Here is a 23,833-nt window from a genome sequence, read left to right as displayed (position 1 = left end):
ATAAGATTCAGGAGTTCAGCAATAAACTCTAACTTACACAGGAAAATAACATGTCCCCTTTTTCCAATAAACATCTTTTCAGAGAAAGGCATCATTATCTGAAAATGGTTTACATGTACAAGGTATAAAATTTAGACTACGAAACAAAGACTCTAAACTGTGATAGCACCGTGAACATGAGAATTTAGCTATAATTTCTTTCATGGAAATAAATCTGGTTGAAGGAAACTAGACCAGGATATACAGATATTATCTTTTACAACACAAAAAATATTTCTAATAGCCTTCCAGCAGGATAATTTTATTATTCTTAGATTCCCAAGACACTCAAGAGTGACATTTTGCCACCATGAGTCACGAATCTGTTTTAACAAATCCACCGAAGAATGCCACATCTACTTCAATAACTGTAAAATGTCCATAAGTTATCTCTTTGATCCACCAGTAACACAAATAAAGAGTATCTAAATGTGGATACTGAAAATGAATATAGAGGAAATGCTTTCCTTTTACAGATTAGAAATATATTTAAAACAGACATTCTCAGATTAATTTTTTCAATGGTTGCTCAGTGATCACAGATCTCAATCTCACAGTGGAACAAGAGAAGCAAAGATAACGCTGGTTTGTGTGTGCGTTGCAAAGCGCACGTGTTTCACTGACTTGTACAGACGGCAGCCCTGTCTCGTATCTACAGAATGTCTTGCTTACCTAGCTGACAAGCCTTTGTGCTCATGCCAAGCACCAGAGCTGTTTCCTAACAAACAACAAACTTGCCAGGGACTACCAGAAGAAAACTTCTTTTCCTTCTTGATTTGTGGCTTTAATCTAAGTTTCTCAAAATAAGCCAAGAGGAAACTGCGGTACAAAGTTATCCTATTATCTTATCGTCTTTGAATGATAAGGGTTATTCACAGTTGTTTCAAAGACATGGATTACAACAGTCATCACCACCAGTCACTCTGTTGTGCTTTCGTTATCGATGGGACTCACGCCCAGCCCTCCCTCCCCTTTTCCGGGGGCTCCCTTCATATTTCATCTAGAGAATCTGATCAGTGTTCTTAGTTTCCTGACTGTGAACACCTTCAGGAGGTTATTAGGCTGGTGCAAACTGATTTACACTCACAGAATATAATCTGATGGTTAGGTTTGCCTTATCACTCGTTTCTTTGAAACTTTTGGTCACAACTTAAGGCCTTATTAAACATCAAACAACAATGTATCGGAGATTAAATGGTGATGCAGTTACACAATAATTTGTTTTATTAAGAGATGAGTTTGCCAAAAGTTCACTTGCTTACCTTCTTGAGCTTTTAACGCTTTAATGTTGGGATCTGAGTGCTCTGAATGTATATTTACTTTTTCATAATCTTATTTGTTTTAATCAAGACAATTATATAATAAATGAATGCTATATATTACAATTAAGAGTGATTTACAGGGAATTTTTAAGCTAACTTAGAGAACTAGATTAATTAGGGGGTGAGGAAAATATAAGGATAATAAAAAGTTTATCTTTATTCCGGGAAATGCATGAGGAAATCTTAAAAAGCTACGATTAGATACTTACTACATTATTAGACTCTGCTCTGTGAAGACCTTTTTTTTCCTCATCCAATGAACACTCGATTATTTGGTTAGAATTCCTCAATCTTTTTCATCCCAATGCAACTATAAGAATTTCCATCAACAAGTACCTTTCACCAATAGGAAGATCTCCCCTAAAACAAACCTGGAGAGGTTTCCATGAGCCCTTTGAGGCTGAGAACAGCAGAAATTTGAAAAAGTAAGTGACTGATGTTAGCAGCTACACAGATGTCAAAGAAGGAAAGTGAAGTAAAAAGAAACCAAGTTAAAAGGAAAAAAAAAAGAACACACAGAAAAAGTATTAAGGAGAACAAAAGAGATATGCGAAAAGAAAAATATACCAACAGAAAAGAGAAGCTAAGGCAAAGCACAGAAACAAAGGGTCAGAGAAAACACAAAGAACCTAAACCACCTGGGGAGGGTGGGTCTTGTTATCTCCACCCAACCCACAAGACTTGGCCTCTCCCTTCTTCCAGTCCAGGGCCGAGCAGAAGCCAGACAATGCCCTCTTTTGATGACCTACATAAAACTGGTGATGATTATGCTTTCTCTCGATCCCTCTCACTGATTTGGAAGTCAAGGTCGAGAACATGAATAAGCCACAGGGACAAGGTCCTGATTAAGTACTTTTCCAGAAGGAGGGTGCTTCAAGGTCCCCAAGCATCAAGACCCAGTTTGATACATTCCAAGTTCCATGGCAATGAGAAAATAGAATTAAAATTCTCATCACGAGCAAGGGACAGACAGTTGTTGTCATAGGCAGTTCAAGCCAGGGGCGGCCCGCTCTCAGATCTTTACTTTTCTGTGTATAAGACATCCCTCCGGGGTTTCTAAGACTCCTATGGGAGGCAAAAATGCAGCTTTAATTATTGTAATGGGAAATAATAATGGAGGCAAAAATGCAGCTTTATTACTGGAATGGGAAAGAATAATGCCACACCAACCACAGCAGCAGCACACAAGTGTGTCTGTACACGTGTAAGCAAGAGAGAGAGGGGAAAAGATGTAGGGACAGAGAAAGGGAGGGAGGAAGCCAGCACAGATAGGAGATGCGAAGGGCTGCCCTGGTGGCTCAGACGGTAAGGAATCTGCCCGCAATGCAGGAGACTCGGGTTCAGTCTCTGGGTTGGGAAGATCCCCTGGAGGAGGGAAATGGCAACCTACTCCAGTATTCTTGCCTGGAGAATTCCATGGACAGAGGAGCCTGCTGGGCTACAGCCTATGGGGTCATAAAGAGTCGGACACGACTGACTGACTAACACACACACATGAAACATGGAGGCGGCAGAGAGAGATGGCTTGAAAATGGTGATGGTGGCTGCAGACCCTTCGTCCTTACGCAGTCTGATCGGGTCACCAATGTCACACCACCATGGCATCCTCTCCATCCACCCGACAGGGCCTAACACCAGGGAAGGGGGATGTGGGGCGATTTTCCCCGTCCCCCTTCCATCAGCCTCGGTTTCCCATTGCTTCACCCCCTAACCCAGGTACCAGGACGGCTGCAGGTCATACCTTTCATGTACAGGAAGCTATGGAAGTAAGGCAGCGTGACACAGCTGTACACAGAGTCCCGCCGGTACGAAAGCTCGTCGTCTGTATCAAACCGAGAATCGAAGTCCTCTTCACTATCTTCAAACTGAACCAGGAGAGAGAGAGAGCCAACAGTGAGCCAAAGGACAGAAAACAATCACCAGAAATGCCCAGCACAGATCAACACTGAAAAAATAAAAGTAACTGACAAAGAAGCCACAGGCCGATTTGTCACAATACAATGGAGTGTGGTCATCAAAAGAATTCAGAATTACGAAATACTGACTGCTGGTGAAGAGTGGTCGGTGGACTTGAGATGGAGCACACGAGACATATTTTAATCCCAAGACTCTGTTCTAAGTACAACACTACTGCTTAAACATATAATTTTAATCAAACCACTCAAGAGTTAATCTCCTCTAGGTTACTGTGCTAAATGTATCTTCAAATCTTGGAAAAGTCCAGACAGTATTTAACACATGGTCAATGAAAAGAAAGAAAAAAAAAAGTAAACTACAAATAAATCCAGAAGCTAGAAAGGGGCTGCTGAAGCCTGCAAAGTTTCCTCTCTTACAATGAGAACAATACACAATATCCTGTGGTGAGCTTGAAGCTACTGTCTGGAGCTTTCTCTGAAAGGTCCCTGGTGAGCCTCATTAGAGATTACAGTGGGCCTTATTTCCCAACCTCCTGCAAAGCCAGGACAGACACCGGCCAAATTCTCCACTGAGCATGCCAGTTTTCTTAGACTTTGGGCAAAATGCAGTTCTCTGGGTTTTGTGTTGAAGCTCCAATAGGCCCATTTTCTCACCCGATTGCTTCTGGCAAGAGAGATGGGTCTCAGACCAGCTCTAAGAGCCTGCCTTTGGCCCATCCTGTGGGGGGATGTCTTCATCCCAGGGAGGGTGCAACAGGGGCGTGGATGACAGACAACTTCCAGCCCAGCGAGGGCCGGCAGGGGGCGGGGGCGAGGAAGTGGGTGGCACCAGGCCAGCGGGTACTCACCGAGGACTGGGCGCCCTCCGAGCTGAACCGGTAGGCCCCGGAGCTGTTGTAGGTGCCCCCGGAGCATCGGTAGTCTGGGGACCACTGGCTGCTGCAGGAGTTGGAGAAAGTCACGCTGCTGCCGGAGGTGATGGCCCCGTCCTCGTAGTCGTCCTGATCGTAATCGTAGTCGCCCTCTGGGGCGGGCAGGGCCCCCGGGGTCTGGGGCAGGCAGTAGGTGGACTCCCCGGCAGAGGAGTCATGCTCCGAGGGGGCCAGCAGCACGGTGCTGTCGGCGCTGGGGCTGGTGGGCACCACGGTGTCGTTCATGTAGGGGTCCTCCTCCGAGGACTCGTCGCTGGTCCGGATGCCGCTGGTGCGCTGGTCCGAGTGGCCGTGCTCGCTGGGGTTGGGCGAGTCCTTGAACGCATCGTCGTCGGCCTCAAAGCCCTCGTCCACCTCCTCCTCTTCCGGGTAGGGCTGGCTGAAGTTGAAGCTAGGCTTCTCCGCCCCAGCAGCCTGCTCGCCCGCGCACCCGCTCCCCACCGACAGCGAGCGCTCAATGTTGCGGACGCACTCGTCGATCTCGTCGAAGTTGAGCGACTCCAGGAACTCCTGGGCGGCGCGGCAGGCCTCGTCCTCCAGCCGCCGCAGCTCTTCGTCCCGCAGCTGCTGCAGCTTCTGCAGGGACGCCTCGGTCAGGGAGAGCTCCTGCCGCTCCTTCATGCGCTGCAGGTCCTCGATCTCCTTCTCCAGCCGCAGGATTTCCTCCACCTGCTTGTTCTCCTTCTGCTTCTCCAGCTCCCGGCTCAGCTCTGCTGCCCTCTGACTCTCCTGCTGCAAGGCTTCCAGTTCCCGCTGCTTCCGGGCTGCTTCCTCCTGGATCCCGGAGGAAGGAAGAGGTCAGGAAGTGACCCTGCAGAGAAGGGGGGCAGCGGCCCTCCTGCATGATGTGATGGGGCCCGCTGTGGGCTGACCTGCACCCCTCCCTCTGCCAAACTGCCATGTGAAGCCCTAACCCCCAGTTCAGTTCAGTGGCTCAGTCATGTCTGACTCTGTGACCCCATGGACTGCAGCACACCAGGCTTCCCTGTCTATCACCAACTCTTGGAGTTTACCCAAACTCATGTCCATTGAATCAGTGATGCCATCCAACCATCTCATCCTCTGTAGTCTAACCCCCAGGACCCTTGGAATACACCTGGATATGGGGACAGGACCTTAAGGAAGTGATAAAGTTACAGTGAGGCCCCAAGGTAGGGCTCTAAGCCAATCTAACTGATGTCCTTTTAAGAGGGGACACACACACAGAGACACCAGGGAAGTATGCACTGAGGTGTAAGACCATGGAAATGACACCACGAACCTACAGGGAGAAGCTTCAGAAGAAACCAGCCCTTGCAGAAACTTATCTTGGATTTGTAGCCTGCAGAATTGTGACACAATCGATTTCTTTTGTTTAATTCCCTCCGGGCTGTGGCACTATATATTATAGCAGTCTGAGCAAATTAGTACAGTGGTGCTACCGGTTTAGAGCTAGCATGCTTTTATGACTGGCACAAAAAATCTGAAGACATTCACACATTTTTACCCAACTGTAATGGGTTAAAAATGGCAACAGAAACATCTCCTCTAAAATCCTTCTTCCTGTGTCTTTAGTTTTGAATCCTTCTCCCTATATCATTATTTTAGTTTCTCATCCCTGAGGCAAAGTGTCAGTGAAACTGTTAGTCACTCAGTTGAGTTTGACTCTTTGTGACCCCATGGACTGTAGCCTGCCAGGCTCCTCTGTCCATGGGATTCTCCAGGCAAGAATACTGGAGTGGGTTGCCATTTCCTTCTCCAAAAGTGTCAGTAGTGGGAAGTGTCTGTTACGACAAGATGCCACGTGGTCATGGCATTTTTCACCTGTTGGGCGCGGAGCTCCGCTTCTCTTCGTTCCCTCTCTCTTTCTCTAAAAACAGTCAAGAAAAAAAGACAGTGAAAATAAGTGAAAGCAATGAAAAAAACAATCTGCGAACCACTTTTCAGAAAGCCAAGGTTTTTTCCCCCCAAGATTATTGTTTAAAAAACAAGTCACAACACTAAGCTTCTGGCGCATTCTGCCGATGCACAAGCTACAAATGCTTGCTCAGCAGTTGAGGGGCACGCTTTAGTAGCATGCTTGAAAAGTCAATAAAAATCCACATAAAACAAATATTCAAATGGTTTCCAGAGGAACATAGATTACTGTGATCCCATCTCCCAGTTTTCCACATCGTTGCAAATGTGCCAACTCTATTCACATAGACATCTCAAAACGAGCACTAACTGGGCTTCCGTGGTGCTCTAGTGGTTAAGAATCTGCCTGCCAAAGCAGGAGACTTGGGTTCGATCCCTGGTCCAGGAAGATTTCACATGGTGCAGAGCAACTAAGCCTGTGTGCCATAACTACTAAGGCCTGCGAGCCTAGAGCTGTGCCCCATCATAAGAGAAATCAGAAGCCCACACACTGCAGAATAGCCCTGCTCCCTGCAACTAGAGAAAGCCTGAAGGTGGCAATGAAGACCCAGCTCAGCAATAAATAAACCTTAAAAAAAAAAAAAAAGCAATAATTAAGTCAACGATCTCTCCCAAACCCTTAAATCAAGCAAAACTCACCGTTAACGGCTACAAGAATGGCATCTACCATTACTAGGAGCTAACAGTGAACTTTTTAACAAAAGCTTTGCTAAAGACGACTTAAAAGGCATGAAGGATGAACGGGGTGTCTTCCTTGGGCAGTACAGACAGCTATTCTTTGCATGAATAAAAATATGCACGAAACTGGGTCTTCAGTGGTGCCAAGGAATTTTATCTGACCCACCAAAAGGTACTGTTTTCGACAGCAGGTTCAGCAGCATGCTCTGGGAATTACAGCCTCAAGGCTGGATCCAGAGCATAAAAACTCCAAAGGTGTCCTGTCTGTTTCATGCAAATAAGGAAAGTCCATACCTTTCCTCCTCCTCCCGTTTCCTCTTTTCTTCCTCTTCCCGTTTCCTCTTTTCCTCCTCTGCCCGTTTCTCCGCCAGCAGCTGTCTGTAAACTCTTCTGGCAATCTGACCTCGGAGTTGCTTCTGGAACACCACAGCTGCTTTTTTCAGGTGCAAAAATCTCCTCCTCAGGAGGAAGGCCCTGTAGTTCTTCTGTATGATCACTACACAATCAAGGATCTTCTTGTATTGCTTTCTGAAAAACGACAATGAAAACAGCACAACAGTATCGCTGAGGACGGAATGAGGCCATGAGCTCTTCACAGGAGTTTACGTTAATGTTACACGACAAGCGAGCAGGACCTTATTTGGGGCTGATCCACTCATTACTGGGACTCATTACCGGGAGCCAATGAGCAGGCCCTTGTGGGCAAAACAGAAGGAAAACAAAAGAATAATAACAGAACTCAAGCAAGAAGCCTGCCATCATATTGGCTAAATAAACACATCGCTCCTAAGAACTGACTGCAAAGTCCAGGCAGGAAGTGAGGCTGTAAACAGAACCAAGGGATGTGATACTTTCTGCTGTTCTTAGGAGCAAAAGGAAAAAGGATTCACCACAGCAGGATGGTTTTTATGTTCGAGAAAATGTAATGTATGATGATGAGATGATGACCAGCGGACCAGCCCGGGAGAGGGGGCCGCTGTGGAACCCATGGGTCAACACCAAAGTAAACAGGCAAGCTGCCTGTGGCTTCAGCATATGGCTCCAAGGAACTAGGGAAACTATTTCAATACCTCGCCCAGTGCCCCCTAGTGACGCTACCGCTCTGAGACATCACGAGCCCCTGTTCCCACTTCCTGCCCAGGTCAAGCTAACTGGCATCACCAATTAGGAGTGCTGCCCTGGCCCTCTACTTAGCCTGGTCCTGATAAGAAACCGCCTGGGTCTATTTTAAATGAAAGCATATAATAGCCAGCACCACTGGGTGAAACATGCCAGACACCCCCCCTCCCCTCCGCACACTTCTTACCTCGCCAAGTAGCCCAAGACGTGGGCCCGGATCACCATGGCCGCCCGCGTCACCTCCTCTTCCCGCCGCTTCTCCAGTTTCTGCTCCAAGGACTCACGAAGGAAGACCTGCCCAGGAGGGAGTGACATGTCACAACCGCAGAAATGTGGCAGGTATAGGGAAGGCCTGTCTGAGTCAGAGATCGTTTTGGGGTGGGGGGGACAGTAAGGCTGTTTCTCTCTCCGATTTTTGCTCCAAACACAAAAAGCAATGCTGCCCAGCAGAGGCAATCTCAAATTCCCAGTGGGGAAAGGATTTTTTTAATATCCCATCTGTCAAAGACTAAGACTTTTGTAAAATGTAGTCAAAAATATATTACCAGAAAGAAAAAAAACTAAAGGATATTTAACATAGAAGTCCTACTTTTTTGGTTATTATAAGTTCAATAGGCGTAAGATGACTGCGAAATTGCCACTGAAGTTTATAAACACTTATCTCATCGTGGGCCAGAGCAAACAGTTCAGGGGCCAGCACTAGTCTACACTAAGTAACAAGAGGCATGAAAAGACTCCCTGACGAGAGAAAGAAACGGAGGGGAAAATAACCAAGACTTTTATAAAACGTTATTTGTCATCACGTGGGAAGTCTCTCTTTACGCTGTCAAGTGATTACAATCAAGCTTCTTGGCCTCAAAAATAAAGCACGTAAAAATTTGACATTTAAGAGTAATTCTGTAAACTGTTTAAAATGAGCACTGAATCATTGACGTTACAGCCCAAGACAATCAGAATCAGGACTAAACAGATGGTAGCTATCTGTTGGCCCGTTTCTGGCTATGGGCACTTCAATACTAAGCTTGTCATTTACATAAAATAAGTGTGCTGGTAACTGGCATTTGTATCAGAATCCGTAATATTTTAAAAAGTATGAAAATAAAAGACCCTCCCCTCAATCATGGCAGGGCGTCCCTGGTGGCTCAGACAGTGAAGAATCCACTGGCAATGCAGAAGACCCAGGTTCCATCCCTAAGCTGGTAAGATCTCCTGGAGAAGAGAATAGCTACCCACTCCAGTATTCTTGCTTGGAGAATTCCATGGACAAAGGAGCCTGGCAGGCTAAAGTCCATGGGGTCACATACAGTTGGATACGACTGGGCAACTAACACTTTCACTTTTCAATCACGGGAGCTTTTAATTTTGTAGTTTCCAATGTGATGCACATCTAAGAAGTTTTGAATTATTACCTAAAAAAACTAATCCCAAATGCTGGTCGGGGGTTAAATGACACACTCCCTCATTCATGATTTCTTGACTTATGCTCCTGTGACTCATTCTGGCCTACGACGATGTATCATGTCCCCTGATGGCACATTCTTCCAGACTTTCTGCTCTGTTTCTTCCAAGACATTTGAGCAAAAAAGCAAATAAAGAATTCTACCACCATGTGACTCACAGAAACCTTACCTACTCCTGCTGTGGATTTCTGAGCATTTCTAAAACTCTCCCACAATACCTCTCCCAAAAAACCTTTTCATACAATGCTCTTCCTACAATTACAAGTAATATGCTCCACTGATGCATAAAGAGACTGCAAGTTTAGTAAAAAAAAAAAAAAAAGAAAGAGTAAAAAGCAGAAGCTACAAGCATAAACTGTGTTTGTTCGATAATGATAAAAAGTTTCCAGAAATATGAATCTCTACCAAAACCATGGGTTAGCAGCAGTTTTCACCAAGACTGGACTTCAAAGAAATATTTAAACTTCTCTTTGAGATGACTCTTCTACATTAAGGAGCTTACTCAAATGCTTCTGCTTACTGTTTAAAAGAAAAAGTAATAAAGACTTTTTTTTTTTAACATTCGCCATTTACTTTTTTTTCTTTTGGCAGAGCTGTGTGGCATGGCATTCCAGATTTTAGTTCCCTGACCAGCCATCAAACCTGAGCCCCTTACAGTGGATGTGAAGCTGTAACTGCTGGACCCCCATGTAATTACTGAAGTTAAATCTTGATGAAGAGTGATGATGGTGGTGGTGACATAATAAAACAAAAGTGGTAATTCCAAAGAGCCATATATTTATCATACGAACAAACAGGAAGCTTTATGAAGGAAAAAGATGCTTGCTTCTTAGAAGGAAAACTATGACAAACCTAGACAGCGTATTAAAAAGCAAAGACATCATCTTGCTGACAAAGGTCCATATAGTCAAAGCTCTGGTGCTTCCAGTTGTCAAGTAGGGATGTGAGAAAGAAAGAAAGTGAAAGTCGCTCAGTCGTGTCTGACTGTTTACAACCCCATGGACTAACTACACAGTCCGTGGAATTCTCCAGGCCAGAATACTGGAGTGGGTAGCCTATCCCATTTCCAGTGGATCTTCCTGATCCAGGAATCGAACTAGGGTCTCCTGCATTGCAGGTGGGTTCTTTACCAACGGAGCTATCAGGGAACCCCAGGAATGTGACGGTTGGGCCATAAAGAAGGCTGATCACCATTGATGCTTTCAAACTGTGGTGCCAGAGAAGACTCCCAAGAGTCCCTTGGACTGCAAGGAGAGCAAAGCAGTCAATCCTAAAGGAAATCAATCCTGAATACTAATTGGAAGGATTGATTCTGAAGCTGAAGTTCCAATACTTCGGCCATCTAATGTGAAGAGCCAACTCATTGTAAAAGACCCTGATGCCGGCAAAGACTGAAGCCAGGAGGAGAAGAAGGCAGCAGAGGATGAGGCAGCAGCATCACTGACCATGGACGTGAACTTGGCCAAACTCTGGGAGACAGTGAGGAACAGGGAGGTCTGGCCTGCGGCAGTCCATGGGGTTAAGAGAACCGGACATGGCTTAGTGACTGAACAACAACGATATGAAGGGGAAAGCGTTTTATACCGTATCAGAGGTCTAAAGACTCTCTTGATTGGATCAGAATCAGAGAAATACCTGTTTTAGTTTCATGCCCATCAAAGAGAGCTCTCTGCTCTGCCCCTTAGGTTTACATCCACATCTTTATCTAGATCCTCTTTCCGTAATGGGAAATGGAGCAAAATGCTTTAGAGACCTGACTTGGCTTCATTAAGAACATCTACCCTGAATTTACGCAGTGACATGTGGCAATTGATGCCAGTTCTTCCAGCGCAGGGTGTCTTTTGCCACGTCACCATGTTCCCAGGACACAGCCAAGATAAAGTTAGCAGGATCCAGCTGCTGTGAGTGGAGGTCCTTGTCGGGAATCATCAAACAGCTTAGGAAAGGTCAACACCCACTCAGGGGGCTGCTCAGCCAACCTTGACTCACTACCCAATATGAATATTTTCCTGTGGCTCTTTTTTAAAAAAAATTCTTTCTTTAGATAGCTTAAGAGCCTATGGATTATTCTAATAAACATGTCTTTTTAGCACACCTCTTGCAGACTTTATTGCCACAGAAGAAGTAAGGTCTGGCAGCGTAGTCCAGGTGACCGGAAAAGTGCAACGTCCTGGAGTCACAGGGCAGAGGGAAAAGTCTAAGCCAGGAAAAAAAAGAGGGGAGCAGCTGTCCACCTCTGCCTCCCTAAACTCAGCTTCTCAGTGGGGACACACATCACATCTCCTGCTTGGGCTGCTCCAGGGGCTCAGCTAGCCTCCCGTCTTCTTTAGGGGTGCTTCCCCAGCAGATACGAATCCTTGCCTTCCGACAACTAGATGTGTTTTTAAGCCTGTGAATTCAGACCTGGTGCCATGTTGAATTTTCTGACTACAGCGCTGCCCACTCTTATCCGATGTTCCTTAGTGGTTTACGGGTTTAAATGCAAAGACCTCTGGCAGTAGCACAGACAGAAACACTGCTAGCATATAATTAAGTCAAAAGTTGGTCAAGGTCAAAGCTATTTAGCAGATACAATTCAAATGCTCTCCATGTTTACATTTACTTCCTAATATTTACATGAAATGATAAGCCTCCATTCTACTGCCAATGTGTCACCAGTTAAAATTTAACTCCTCTTTAAAGACTTCCTTTTCTTGAATACTTTTCTGATTGTTTCAATTCACAGTGAGCTCTCTCCCGGAGTTGTGTCTTCATTCCTTAAAGAGATCACACTATAATTTTAGTTGTATTGGAAAAAACCCTGATGCTCGGAAAGATTGAGGGCAGGGGACGACATGGTTGGATGGCATCATCAACTCAGTGGACATGAGTCTGAGCAAACTCTGGGAGACCGTGAAGGACAGGGAAGCCTGGGGTGCTACAGTCCGTGGGGTCGCAAAGAGTCGGACATGACTGAGCAACTGAACAACAATAATAATGAATGACATCTCCCAGCAAATAAGTAAACCAGGGGCAATGCTTTAATGTCTCTATGTCCCTGGGCAACACCCAGGTCTAAGCTGTGCTGGGGCCTGACTTCCATTTGTAAATGAAGTTGGATTGGGTTTTTGGTGCTCAATGCTCAAAAAAGTGACTGCTACTGGCTCGGTAAGTCAATGATCTTTGATATTATCCCACCATACAAGGAAGTGAGATAGGAGGAGGGTATAATATAGAGAATGTAAGATTCCAGGGAATCTTCCTGAACCAGGGATTGAACCCGGGTCTCCTGCATTGCAGGCAGATTCTTTCCAACTGACCTATGAGGGAAGCCATGACAGAGGAGGGGGCTTTATCCAATTTAGGGGTGAGTCTCGGTGCAGGGTGAGAAGAACACGTCAAAAAGGATTCCCAGAGTAAGGCAAATACCACGTGATGCCACTTACATGTGGAATCTACACTGTGTCCCAAATCAAAGCATCTACAAAACACAAACAGACTCACAGACATAGAGAATATACTGGGGGCTGCCAAGGGGGCGCAGGGTGGGAGAGGGGTGGATTCGGAGCATGGGATTGACAGATGCATACTATTATAGGATGGATCAACAACCAGGTCCTACCGTATAGCGCAGGGAACTATATTCAGTATCCTGTGATAAACCATGATGGAAAAGAATATGGAGAAGCAGGTATATACATGTATAACTGAGTCACTTTGCTGTACAGCAGAATTAACACAACACTGTAAATCAACTATACTTCAATTCAAAAAAGAAAAGAAAAAAAAAGGATTCCCATCAGTTTGCATCCAAGCAGACCTGAAGGATAGACTGGCTAAAACAAGGAGAGGGGAGAGTTCCCGGTACAGAGACCTACAAACCTGCGACGACACACACCCCAAGGGACCCCGAATGCCCCAGTGGGTTATGCCCCTGCTTAATCCGACTACGGTGGGTGGAATCTGTGACTTTCTTTTAGGACGTGGCACAGGGGAAGGGGTATCACTCTTGGGAGTGTGTTACATTATATGTAAGACTCCACCAAGCTTCTCCTGCTGGCCCCGAAGAAGCGGGTGGGCCCAGGGTGAGAACACCAGTGGGTGTTTTCCTGAGTGACTAAATGTATAACAATCTCGTGTCATTCCCTAACAGTGTGTGCGTGTGTGTTTTGATTTAAGCACTTGACACTGACTGAGCTCCTACTGTGTGCACCGTGTAGTACAGTGTTCGTGTACTACATGGGGTAAGAAACGGGGTGGGAAGCTGAGAGTAACTTCAGGGTAGCAGCCTGCAGGAAAAGAGAGACCTGGGAAAGACTGAGGGCAGAAGGAGAAGGGGATGACAGACGAGGAGATGGTTGGATGGCATCACTGATTCAATGGCCATGAGTTTGAGCAAGTTCTGGGAGATAGTAAAGGACAGGGGAGCCTGGTGGGCTACAGCCCATGGGGTTGCAAAGAATCACGACTGAGTGATTGAACAACAACAACAACAGTCCTACAACCACAAAGAACTCAGTTCTAGAGCCACATGAGCTGGGAAGAGGACCACAAGCTCTAGAAGGGAATGCAGCCCTAGCTGACAGACTGAGACCCAGAGAGAGGACCAGCTACGCTATGCCTGGACCCCTGACCCACAGATACTAGGAGACCCTGACTTGTGCTGTGAAAGCTGCTAAGTTTATGGCTGATTGTTACACAGCAATAGATAACCAACACAATACCTCTGCATGCTATTTCTACCCTAATAGATGTGTACTAAGTCACCTCCAATTGATGCCTAAATACTTGTTACAGTATTACACATTACACTGTAACACTTGTTACAGTGTTACAGACTGAATGTCTAGCACCCCTTTGCCCCCAATTCATATGCTGCAGCCCTAACTGCCAGTGTGATGGTATTTGAAAGTCGGGCCTTTAGGAAGTAATTTCATTTAGGAGGGTGAGGTCCCATGATGGAAAGAAGGAAGACAGATCAGAAGTCACTCTCCACCGTTTGAGGACATAATAAGAAGGCAGCTGATGTAAAGAAAGAAGGAGCCCTTAGAACCTGACCACGTAGGTACCCTGATCTCAGAATTCCAGCCTCCAGAACTGTGTGAAATAAGTGTATGTGTTTAAGCCATGCTATGGTATTTTATCAGAGCAGCTCTAAGATGAAGACAGTCAAACTGCAAGATACCTGTCTCTCTTTCCCTCTTCTTCCTCTCTTTTTATACTAAGAAACTCCTAGGTTAAAAACATAATCTGAGCAGTGACTTTAAAATACTTCTCTGACCCTGCACTGCTGCTTGCAGGGTCAGAAGGCGAGGTTCGAGGAATACCTCCAACTCTGAGGACATCCATATACTCAAAGGCCAAGCCCCAGCTGCCTGCATTTCTGCCTCTCCCGTGTGATAAGACACTGGAGGTGGGGCAGGAGACAAAGCTGGAAGCCCAGATGGGGGTTTTGGCCATTTCTGATCCTGGGAGAAAAGGTTGCACTGCCAATTTTATGGCTAATTTTTGCAATCGAGGCCAGACCACTGACCACTTAGCTAAGGGGTAAAGGCTTCATACCTGCATGTGTAAAGAATGGATTTTACCTCGGCTTTCGGGACTGGACTTTGGGCAACCTACATGATTTCAGACGATTTCTGGTCTCCCACACAACAGCTCCTGTGGTGCACAGGGAACGCGCAGCGTTACGACAACGCAAAGTTAGAGGATCTGGTGCCTCACTTCTTAGATGCTGGAGGCTGCCTAGATCTTTGCTGGCACTGAGCTGCTTATCAGCCAACATCTGTTGACCGACTGAATGAAAATATACTCAGGACCTAATGCTTCAGTGGGTCCCCAAGAACACAGTCTCCAAAGAGTCAAGGACTTCAAATACAGGGTTAATGGTGGAAGGACAAAGAGTGTTGGCCAGCGTGATACCACGATACCATCTTTCTAATGCTGACATACAACTGATTAGCAGTCATCACAGGACACAGAACTTAAACATCTCTCCGGGGGCTGACAGGCCAGCCATTCGCCCTCTGAAATCTTACCTTCGTCTTCCCCAGTTGCCACTCACTGTTGGAGGCATCATAGAGCTGCAGCAGGGCCGTGCACTTGCCCCTGATGTCCTCAGGCAGCGCCACATTCCTCATTAGCACCTTATACCTGCAACGTGAGAATGTCCAGCATCACTGTGGGTTACAACCCTTTCCCCAATCACTTTGAAAAGAAAGAGGGTCTCTGCAGCTCCATCTTGCCTTTTGTAAAAGTCCTGGAAGGGTCTCCGGACGGCATAGCCAGCTTTCCGGATCCTGACCGTCTCCAGCATCCCGGAGTACCGCAGTTGGTTGACCACAACTGCCTGGTCAAACTGGTCGGGCATCTAAAATGTGCCAAGAGGTGAGAAGATAAGGTTATTAACAAGACCACCCACACCATAGCTGTACACACAGACACTTTGGGCCTACACAAATACATAGAAGAGAAAATGAACTCAACCCGTGTACCTATAGACTTGTCATAATAGCCAGCACTATCAACCCTGCCCCATCTTTAGCCCACATACTCTTTGTTCCTGGATTTTTTTGGGAAACAAGTCCCAGATAGCACACCCTCTCATTTGTAAACATTTCAGTATCTTTTTTTTTTTTTTAACTTTTTCTCTTTTTTTTGACCACACTGTGCGGCATGCAGGATCTCAGTTCCCCAAATGAAGTTGAAACCTGTGCCCCTGCAGTGGAATCATGGAGTCCTAACAACTGGACCACCAGGGAAGTCCCCTCATCAGTGTCATTTTTAAATAGAACTACAGCACTATTAGGAGTCTTCCCTGTAGCTCAGATGGGAAAGAATCTGCCTTCAGTACAGGAGACCAGGGTTCTATCCCTGGGTCAGGAAGATCCCCTGGACAGAGGAGCCTGGCAGGCCACAGTCCATGGGGTTGCAAACAGGTGGACACGACTAAGCAACTAACCCTTCGATCACTTTTCATCACAATACTATTATATTTAAAAGATATCAAAAATTCCTTGATATTAATATCCAGGTTCAAATTTCTGATTATTTTACGAATATCATAACCAGACCACCATTTTTAATTCTATGTTTTCCAAAGAAGCTAAAGTGTCATACATTTATCACTTTGTTTTTAATACTTCAATTTCCAGGCATTTTTTAGCTGAAGAATGCAGTGAAGTGACCCAGGGAGGACTGGGGGAAGAGTTAGGGGCTAGAGGGGAAAAGGAGAGATTGTAAGTGGAGAAAAGAAACAAAAATTCTCAACTTCTAGTCAAACACGCTGTTTATCACGCTCTGTACTATGATCACTAAATATATTAATCCCAGAACATACAAATGAAAGGCAGAGGAAATCAAACCAAGACTTAACATTCTGAATCGTATTCTCAGATCTGCTCAGTTGCCAAACAAACTGGCACTGCTGACAGGACAATGGTCTTTCAGGGAAAAGCCCCAAAGTAGGCCATTTCCCATTCACAGCTTTTTGAGCAATGATTTGTTTTTTAATCCAGACACCCCATTTCCTTTAATTAACTTGTATTTTGTTATCTTACACAACTGGGTATAAGATGGCTGAAAAATAGTGCCATAGGACCCAAAGATGTTGTTAAAAAGTGCAAAGAGATAAAGTGGCTTAAATTTGTGAGCTGTAAAAACACAGCCAGTCATTAGCACAAAATCAGGCTGAAAGGCACATTATCCTGTTGGCTTTCCAAACTAGCAAAACATAAATCTGAAGAATGCTCTGCAAATCTTTGCAGCGTTTGAGGGAAAAGTTGCTGTCCCATGCAGCAGAATGACTTCTCTCGTATTTAATTTCTCCTAAAACACAGTAGTCAAACTGTCTCTGCTTGGCAGTATTCTACCCAAATCTAGCCAATAAACTAGGGCAAATACCCAAAGAATTGTGGCTCATTGCTTTCTAGTCTTAATTACTTCAAATATTCTTAGACAAGAAAGAATAGAATAAAAGCATGAAAATATTAGCCTTGGTTACTTCTCTACTTAATCTTTGGATTTAAAAAATGGAGAGGTGCAACAGTTCTCAAGGTATGTGGTTAAAAGTTCTTAAATTTATTTGGGGATATAATCTGAATCCACAATGACCACCAGAGAGCTAACATAAAACAAACACTGAATAAGACATCAGGCTTAGTTAACTGTTAAATTCATAGTCAGAGAAATCTACAAATTTCATGTTTAATCATTTGATGCTTCGAGACTTGTCCAATTTTTTAAAAATCTCTCTGAACTTTCACCATTCCTCACCCATACTGTTTTTCCCTTCCTCCTTTTCTTCCGATCTCTACTTAACAAAGTCCATACAATTCCTTAGTTTGGTACTAGTTATTAAAACTCTGAAAAATACTACTAAACGGACACCCCTATCCATAAAGTCCAGCCACACTTACCATCTTCCAGTCCCTCCGAGGAACATTCCACATTCAGTTTCGCTCTCAGGCCAAAATTCATATGGAAAACAACTGCCACACTGACCTTTTCGCCACAGCTAAAGACACTGAACAATAATGAACACCATTCCTGTGCTTTAAAAAGTGCTCGGTCGCCATGACAACCCCTTCCATTCTCGGGCTAATTAGTGTGGTGTGGTTGTAGGGTTTCATAGAGCCCAGGGAGGGGAGGGCGGGAGGCAGCCACCAGGAGTGGCCACTCTTTCCAGGCTCCCATTGTGACTGTGCTTCTGCCCCTTCACAGAAATTTAACCAGGGGAAGGCGGATCTCTGGGCAGACTGTCACCCTGGGCAACCCACAGGGGCATCGCGAGGGGAGTAGACCTGTATTTCCATTGGTGGGTCTCTTCTGAGTTTTAACTTCCTTTTCTTTCTGGTTCAAAGATGACACAGCTAGGAGGGGTTGGGGACAAGTCACAACTCAAAGGCATGTTTCCTTTTGAAACTTCCCTCATGGCCTCCAGTCCACACTGGTAACTAGTTGTCCAGAACTGGAGGGCCCCCCTTCAAAGACTCCCTGCGGTGTCCTAACTGGGAAGTTTCGCTGGCCAACAGCTAAGGAGGATTTGGGAAATAACAGCCATGAACTAGGGTAATTAAAGTCCCGGGAGATCCATTTACCAAATATTAAATGAATAAACACCTACTATGCATCAAGGTTTTGTGATTCATGCTTGGGGAGAAAACATTAAAAAATACCTGCTAGATTCTTTTGTGTCTTAAACCAACAGCCTCACCAGAGTAGAGCATTCATTATAACTGATGAACCCACAGGATACATCCTAATCACCCTGAGCCCACAGCTGACGTCAGGGTTCACTCTTGACTGTTTACATTCTGTGAGTTTTGATGAGTGTGTAATGATACGTGTCCATCATCAGAGCCTCACTCACAGTGGTTTTGCTGCCCAGAAATCCTGTGCTTCATCTAGTCACCTCTACCTCTCCCCAACCCCTGGCAACCACTCATATTTTTACTGTCTCCACGTTATTTTTTTTTTTTGTTTTTAAGAGCAGTTTTAGTTTCACAGCAAAATTGAGAGGAAAGTACAGAGAATCTCTTATACCTTCTGCCCTTCACTTGCATAGCCTCACGGGCTGATTCTGTCTCCAATGACCCTGGAATTTAGGAGGGTGACAGGTATGCCAGACGTCAGTGCTTATATAGTAGACAGCCTAATATCAAACTTCATCTGTCTGCCGACAGATGAATGGATAAAGAAGTTGTGGTACATATACACCATGGACTACTACTCAGCCATATAAAGGAAGGCGCTTGACTCAGTTCTAATAAGGTGGATGCCTATTATACAGAGTGAAGTAAGTCAGAAAGAGAAAGACAAATATCGTATATTAGTGCATAGATATGGAATCTAGAAAGATGGTACTGATGAGCCTATTGCAGGGCAGCAATGGAGACGCAGACATACAGAAGAGATTTTTGGACACAGTGAGGGAAGGAGAGGGTGGGACAAGTTGAAAGAGTAGCATTAGAACATACACACTACCATAAGCAACATTAAACAGCCAGTGGGAATTTGCTGCATGACGCAAGGTGGTCAAATCTGGCGCTCAGTGACAGCCCAGAAGGGTGGGAAGGGGTGGGAAGCAGCAGGGAGGTTCAAGAGGGAGGGGACATATACATATACCTATGGCTGATTCATGTTGATACATGGCAGAAACAGACACAATATTGTAAAGCAACTGTCCTCCAATTCAAAGTGAATTTAAAAGCACATTGAAAATCAAAATCGTGTTCCTTGGGAATGCAGAAGAAAGAAAAGTATCAAGATGGTACAGGTGGTACATGAATTTGAATTAAGATCCCACAAGTCAGAGTCTGGAATCTAGCATCTACAACTCAGTGCTGGGGGGATGGGACATTCTACACAGAAAGCACAGCTCACACCGAAAAGGCAGAGGGAACCTGCGCTGACAGTGGACACGGCACTCAAGTCTGAAGCCACTGCTTCCAGGTTCAGGGGCTGCTGGCTGGGGTCAGACCTGGGCTGTAGACGGACCTCCCTCCCCTCCCCCTTCCCTTGGTAGTGGCAAAACTGGAAACAAGACCAGAGGAATGGCTGGGTATACGATGACATCATGCCCATCATGAAATGTTATGTGCCCATTAAAAAATAAGCACAAATTAAAAATGCCCCAGTAGGGACTTCCTGGAGATCCAGTGGTTAGGACTCTGTGCTTTCCCTGATGAGGCCGTGGGTTCAATCCCTGATCGGGAACTGTGATCCCACAAGCTGAGTGGAGTGGTAAAAATAAATTTAAAAAAAAAATTAACAAATTAAATAAGCAATAAATATTAGATACAAATAGTATATAAAATGATTAAATAACATATAAATGGGCTTCCCTGGTGGCTCAGCTGGTAAAGAATCCACCTGCAGTACAGGAGTTCTGGGTTCAATCCCTGGGTCGGGAAGATCCCCTGGAGAAGGGAAAGGCTACCCACTCCAGTATTCTGGCCTGGAGAATTCCATGGACTGTGTGGTCTACGGGGTTGCAAAGAGTAGGACACAACTGAGTGACTTTCACTTCACATAGAAATAAATCCTAAATGTATTTTTAAATACCCCAGTTAACTCTGAAGCCTTTTGTAAGGTGAGAAAAACGATGCAGAGAAGTATGTATGAGAATCTCATTACTGTAAAACAAACAGTGGTCCCATTAAACATGATGCCTGTTCTACGTATGCACGTGTGTATGAATATATGCATCTAGATACACGATGTGCAGAAAAGGATAGGGGGAGACATGCCAGGCTGTTGTGGAGTGGGGGGCACTATTATGGGTGGTGGGAAGAAGAGACAGCTAAGAAAAAAAGGGGGAAATCAGATGGTACTAAAAGAAGGAAATAATCACATACATACCACATAAGAAATTTCTGTTTGGCTGTATATCTTTGAAGACACTTAAAAATTTTTTTTACAAAGTAAAAGAAAAAATCAGGTACAGAATGGATTCTAGAGGTCCTTCATGGAATAAGGTGGAAATGGGGGCAGAGAAGTAGGGGAGAAGCTGCTGGAAGGGTACTTTAAAGTAGAAGCAACCCAAATGTCCATCAACTGACGAGCAGACGAAAATGTGCTTCATATCCATGACAAGGAATGTAATCAGCCATAAACATGAAGCGCTGTTACCTGCTACAACATGGATGAGCCTTGAGAGCACTACACTAAGTGAAAGCAGCCAGCTATATGAAAGACCACATGTTCCAGGATTCCATCCACGTGAAATGTCCAGGACAGGAAATCTACAGGGACAGGAAGTACAGTGGTGGCTGCTCAGGGCTGCAGAGACAGAGGGGCAGCAGCTGACAGGTAAGAGGGCTTCTTTTTAAGCTAATGAAAATGCTTTAAGTGTTGGGGGTGAGGGTTGCACAGATCTGTGAACATGTGAAAAATGACTGAATGCTATGCTCTAAATGAGTCAACTGTATGCAATGCGATTTACAGCTTAATAAAGCCTAGAAAAAAGGTATTGTAAAAGCCAGACTGACACCGAGGCACTTAAAATGGACAAAAAGAGATGGATGCAAGAGAAAATTTGCATTCTGGAGACAGGACTAAATACATTTAGCTTCAGGTAATTTAATTCTACAAAACAAAACAAAACAAAAAATAGAACTTTTCCCCTTACAATCTGAAAAAATAAGATTTCATAATGCTTCAATAAAACAAGTGATGGATAACAGAGCATGCTAAGCCCTCCACAAAAATCAATTATGGGTAAAGGCAAGCTTTGGTAGCTAAATGTCTACATAAAGGGCAACAGAAGTTCTGGCAGACAGGGACACAGGACAGGGAAGGTGTTTTACAACAAAAAAAGAAAAATGCATCTGTGTGCTGATGAACACGATTACCCTGAATATTACCTAGCCTTCCATAATTCCAAAAATAAAGCAGAGACAGTAAGAAGTATGACAGCGGGACTTGGAAATAGTCACCTGTCCATAGTAAGGGGATGCTCAATCTGTGCTTATTTAATTAATGAAGACAGAAGGAGTTAATTATCTGTGGACCCTTGAAGTTCTAATGCTTTTCAGTGTTTGAGACCTCACGGATCTGAGATGTCCTAGATTTGAAACCAAGGAGCCCTGAGAAGGGCCCAGGGAGAGGGGGTGGGAACGCAGCCTGCTACACAGAAGCGGGGGTGTGTGTGTGTCTGGGACCAGCCAGGACTGCAGACAGAAGGCATCCTCTCTCCTCTGATGGGAAAAGTCACACAGACACACACACACACACAGATTAAGCACTACACACACACACACACACTGATTAAGCACTACACACACACAGACACACACACACTGATTAAGCACCACATTGACCAGAAACAAGGCGGGGGTGGTGGGGAAATCCAGGCCTCCTGCTAAGGTGAGACCCTCTCCACGCCTTGGAGTCTCCTGAAGAGAAGACCCCTGAGGGTAGAGGACAAGCTGGACCAGGACGCTGGGCTGGCACAGAACCAACTCTTACGGCACTCTGCCGTCATCCATTGTCACGTAGTATCACTTAACATGGATCTATGAGACCAATTTTTTAAAAAATTTGCCATGAGGGGAGAAAACTATTCTCTCTAGAAGAAACGCTATGCTTTATCTGACTATACACTCATAAATTGATGACTATCATAACTCACTGTGATTTACTTAAGCACACTGTGCCAAAGAGGAATTAGGCAAGATAAAATAAACTGGAAATAAACACAGTGATTAAAAGGGAACAAAGAGTAGAAAATGCATCGCATTCACCTTTTTGCCTTGGTTGACAGGAAGTTCAAACTTAAATTTACTTCTCAACAGTAACTTTTGTTAACCAGGTATTTTATTTTCCCTTAATTTTTGGCAAAACAGGCTTCACAGATGTTAATCAACAGATTATCAGCTTCTTTATGGAAGCTATGTTATTTTTATAGTCTAAAATAAGAACCATAAAAACATAATCTTAAAAACATTAATAATTTTTAAAAAGAATTCTATTATTCTACCCTCAAAGAACTACTGATGAGTATACACATAGGATTTCAAATGGTTTCTTAGCAGCCTTGCAGGAATCAAGTCCTCTTATTCGATACGTGGGAGATTCCCACAGCCATCCTTCAACTCATACAGCACTTGAACGCAGAAATTTGATGGGGTGGGTGTAAGGAGTAATATTATTCCATTTTGCAGATGAGGAAACTGGAAGTGAGTAAGGCTAAAAGACTTGTTCAAACCAGTTTTAATATTTGCTTAAATCACACAAAGTTCAAAGTGATTTGCATTCCTGAAAACTAGTATGTGAATCAAACTTGATTCAAGCCATATTTTCCAACTGGTATGTTATAAAATTGGAGGCATATTTCCATAGGGTACTATTCTCAAAGGAGTGAGCTGGAAACTTCTCTAGGGAAAAGAGTACAGTGAAATCTAGGCAGAAAATGTGCCCTGTATTGTAGCATTTCCAGAAACTCTGGGTCTTCTGGGCACAGGGAGACAGTATCTAAAAATAGTAACACTGAGGAGGGGGCCTTAGAAACAACCTGTCAGGAACAGACACAATGTAAACGCGGGCGATCAAAGGTCACAATTCTAAGGCCATGACAATGTAAAGCAGAAGCTGGTTCACTGCCCTGTGAGGTCAGTCAAATATCTATATACGGAAATAACGAGTGGACAGAGGAAACCTTTTGGAGAATCTAATAGCGAATTCTGAGCAAATCCATCTTTGGTAACTGTTAACACAGACAATGAAAGGCTGACAACATGTTTCATTGCATCTGAGCCCAGAGAAATGACAGAATTTAACTGTTCCTTGAGCCACTGGTGGCTGCCACTCCTCCCGCCTCTCCTCCTCCCTCCTTGGGTACCAGCTGCCATGGACAGGGGCCGGAGAAGAGCTGACCCACAACAGACACTCACTGAACCCCACCCCATGGCATGAGCCTGCCTGGGCAACACGTTTCATGTTGACTGCGCCTGCTTTCCCAACAAATGCAACTTGATCATTCAAGCTGGTGC

The 23,833-nt window shown here is 44.7% G+C and overlaps 1 protein-coding gene across 1 annotated transcript in view; it reads right to left on the bottom strand.

The window, feature by feature from the left end:
- Positions 1-23,833, bottom strand: part of MYO10 (myosin X) — a 256,779-nt gene that overhangs the window by 24,891 nt on the left and 208,055 nt on the right. The window contains exons 20-26 of the mRNA XM_052659151.1: positions 15,587-15,711; positions 15,380-15,494; positions 8,090-8,196; positions 7,078-7,311; positions 6,013-6,058; positions 4,126-4,983; positions 3,103-3,226 (exon numbers count right to left, since the gene is read on the bottom strand). Of these exons, the coding sequence (XP_052515111.1) occupies positions 3,103-3,226; positions 4,126-4,983; positions 6,013-6,058; positions 7,078-7,311; positions 8,090-8,196; positions 15,380-15,494; positions 15,587-15,711 (1,609 nt within the window). The remainder of the gene's footprint in view (positions 1-3,102; positions 3,227-4,125; positions 4,984-6,012; positions 6,059-7,077; positions 7,312-8,089; positions 8,197-15,379; positions 15,495-15,586; positions 15,712-23,833) is intronic.

The sequence above is a fragment of the Budorcas taxicolor genome, chromosome 20, assembly GCF_023091745.1.
Source record: "Budorcas taxicolor isolate Tak-1 chromosome 20, Takin1.1, whole genome shotgun sequence".
Taxonomy (NCBI): domain Eukaryota; kingdom Metazoa; phylum Chordata; class Mammalia; order Artiodactyla; family Bovidae; genus Budorcas; species Budorcas taxicolor.
This window is presented reverse-complemented; position numbering and strand designations above follow the sequence as displayed.